At 34.2% G+C, this 2,699-nt stretch overlaps 1 protein-coding gene across 1 annotated transcript; it reads left to right on the top strand.

Moving 5' to 3' along the window:
• Positions 1 to 440: 440 nt before the first annotated feature.
• Positions 441 to 2,053, top strand: LOC109243959 (probable BOI-related E3 ubiquitin-protein ligase 3). The gene is made up of 2 exons (XM_019410977.1): positions 441 to 1,150; positions 1,265 to 2,053. Exons 1-2 carry the CDS (start codon positions 842 to 844, stop codon positions 1,775 to 1,777), a joined length of 822 nt encoding a protein of 273 aa, XP_019266522.1. The 5' UTR covers positions 441 to 841; the 3' UTR covers positions 1,778 to 2,053.
• Positions 2,054 to 2,699: the final 646 nt, after the last annotated feature.

Genomic DNA, 2,699 nt, shown 5'->3' with positions numbered 1-2,699 from the left:
TAACTCATTCAATATTTCTATTTGTTCCCAATTAATAAATGACTTTAATGTATAAACGGTATGGATGTGAGTAATTTTATTTTGTAACTCACACAAATGACACTAATTTGTGTGAGATCTTTTTTATCCCATATATTTGTTGACCCATTATACATTTGAGTCCACAAAATTAAAGAGGCTTCACACAACTAGTGTCAGTTGTGTGAGGCACAAAATAAATTTTTTGTAAATATGGACACAAGCATAACTCATAAATGATTCAAAGATCTTACTTGTACTATATATTAATAAAATATGAACAATTTTTATTCCAGTTTTAGCCTCCAAATAAGGAATGGAATTGAACTGAATTTTCTTAGCATACTTGAGCTTGAAAAACGCGCCTATGAAATCTCCGACGACATAGTATAAGTCACAAAACCTGCATGTCTACGTTGTTTGCTTAATTACCACCTCTCTCTTTATTACTACTACTACACAAATCACAAGAATAAAGAGAGAGAATCAATCCCCTTTAGCTCTGCCACTTTTCAGTTTCTTTAAATTTATTATTTTATTTTACATACTATAAATACAGAAGAGACGAGAAAAAGAGGGAAGAAAGTGAAACCCCACCATCATGTTTGGCTTTTTCCTTATGGTATATAAATGCTTCCTCTAAATCCAATAACTTTGGCCTGCCCAAAACCAAGAAACATATCACCAAGTTATAGGCATAGGTTTTGCCAACAGACTACAATATAGAGAGATCCTCCCTATCTTCTCTCTATAGAACAAATCAAGTCATTGTCACGTTGTCTGCTTCTTTCATTTTTTTGTTGTGGTGAAAAACTTGTTTGATATGGCCATTCAAGCGCAGTTGTATTCGGAGAATCTTGGTTTTCCTTTAGGAGTTTCGCAGGATTTGATGGAGAATAATTCTTGTGGATTCAATCAGTTTTCTTTTAACCCTCAACAGCAACAATATTACGACTACCCACAACAGCATCAGCAGTTGCAAAATTTGTACCAAAAAGACAACCAGAATTTGATGCAATTCGTCCCAACATATAACAGCAGTTCTGCACAAACAATGCCAACGTTTTCCCAGAGTCTAACTTCCCAGTTAGAGAAACAGAATATTGAGATCAATCGGTTCCTCAGTTTACAGGTAATTCTCATATAGTATATGCTTCTTCTATCTCAACGTGTTTTTGTATAAATATAATCTTCAATAGTGAGTACATGTTTGAATTAAGTATAATTGATTCTTCCTTGAAAACAGAACGAGAGATTGAGATTGACACTACAGGAGCAAAGAAAGAAACAAATGGCATTAATCTTGAGAAAATACGAGTCAAAGGCACAGTATTTGCTAAAACAGAAAGACGAAGAAATTGCAAAGGCAGCAAACAGGACAACAGAGCTACAAGATTTCTCGAAAAGAATGGAAATAGAGAAGCAAACATGGCAGAGAATGGCCATAGAGAAAGAAGCAATGGTGATGTCACTTAACAACACGATTGAACAGTTAAAAGAGAGTGCTTGTTCATCAACAAACAGAGGTACTGCAGAAGATGTAGAGTCTTCTTGTCATGTAGCAGAGGAAGATAAAACAGAACAACAGTATGGACATCAGATGATGATGATGATGTGCAAAAGCTGCAATTCTAGGAAATCGTGCATGATTTTCCTTCCTTGCAGACACCTATGTTCATGCAAATATTGTGACACTTTTCTCCACTCATGTCCTGTCTGTAATATGTTGAAGAAAGCTAGCATTGAGGCCTTGATTTGATCTGCTGTGAAAATGACTTGTTTTCTTCTTTCCAAGAAAAGTCACAGTAAATTTATGGTAAATCGTGGATAGATTAGTCATTCTATATGTATTCATTAATTTCTTGACATCTTGTTTTTCTCTGTCTACTTTTTGACGACTTGAACAGATTTACAATTAGCAGTGCGACATGGCACTAGCATCTTTTTCCTTTGTTGGAGACATTACTTTTACTCGCATTGGGGATATTATTCTTTCACTTTTAGGTTGATTTGATTATTCGTATCTGATTCTCTAGCAATCCTTCTTACTTCTTACTGTAATTTAGTTGAATCGTGACGGAAAGGTTAAAAGCAATATGTCAGAAATTAGAATGGAACGAGGGCCCGAGCACATTCTTTTTCTTTTGTTTTTCTCATTTTGAAGGAAAAGGTCCAAAGAAAACTCCAGTGAGTAGTACTATTTTGGGTTTTTATTCAAACAACCGATTCTTATCATTATCAATTTTAAAAGTATTTTCAAATATTAAGAGGTTGATTTTTTATTTAATACGGAATATTAAATGTGTTATCATACGTTTTAAACGATTTTTTTCTTCTTTTTGGGCAGAGAATATTTGGGAAAAGGGTCAAATATGCCCCTATACTATTGAAAAAGGTCTAATATTGCCCTCCGTTATACTATCAGTCCAAATATACCTCTAACGTCATACTATCGGTCCAAATATATCCCTAACATCATATAAGTTGTACAAACCTACCCTTCCTCCGTTAACTGCCTCCCTATGACAACATTTTATTGTCACCTCACCATTATACTCCCATTTTCATCCCTTCCCCACAACCTTTCTTTCCCGTTCATTTGAAGAAAAATCACAGATCATAGATATACAAACAAACTATATCAAAAGAAATGCTAACAACTAAAGATAATATGAAATAAT

Source organism: Nicotiana attenuata, unplaced genomic scaffold, assembly GCF_001879085.1.
Source record: "Nicotiana attenuata strain UT unplaced genomic scaffold, NIATTr2, whole genome shotgun sequence".
Classification (NCBI taxonomy): Eukaryota; Viridiplantae; Streptophyta; class Magnoliopsida; order Solanales; family Solanaceae; genus Nicotiana; species Nicotiana attenuata.
This window is presented reverse-complemented; position numbering and strand designations above follow the sequence as displayed.

Coding starts and splice junctions, on each gene's coding strand:
- LOC109243959 (XM_019410977.1), top strand. CDS start 842: ATGGCCATTCAAGCGCAGTTGTATTCGGAGAATCTTGGTTTTCCTTTA. Junction 1,151..1,264: donor ATCGGTTCCTCAGTTTACAG/GTAATTCTCATA, acceptor CCTTGAAAACAG/AACGAGAGATTGAGATTGAC.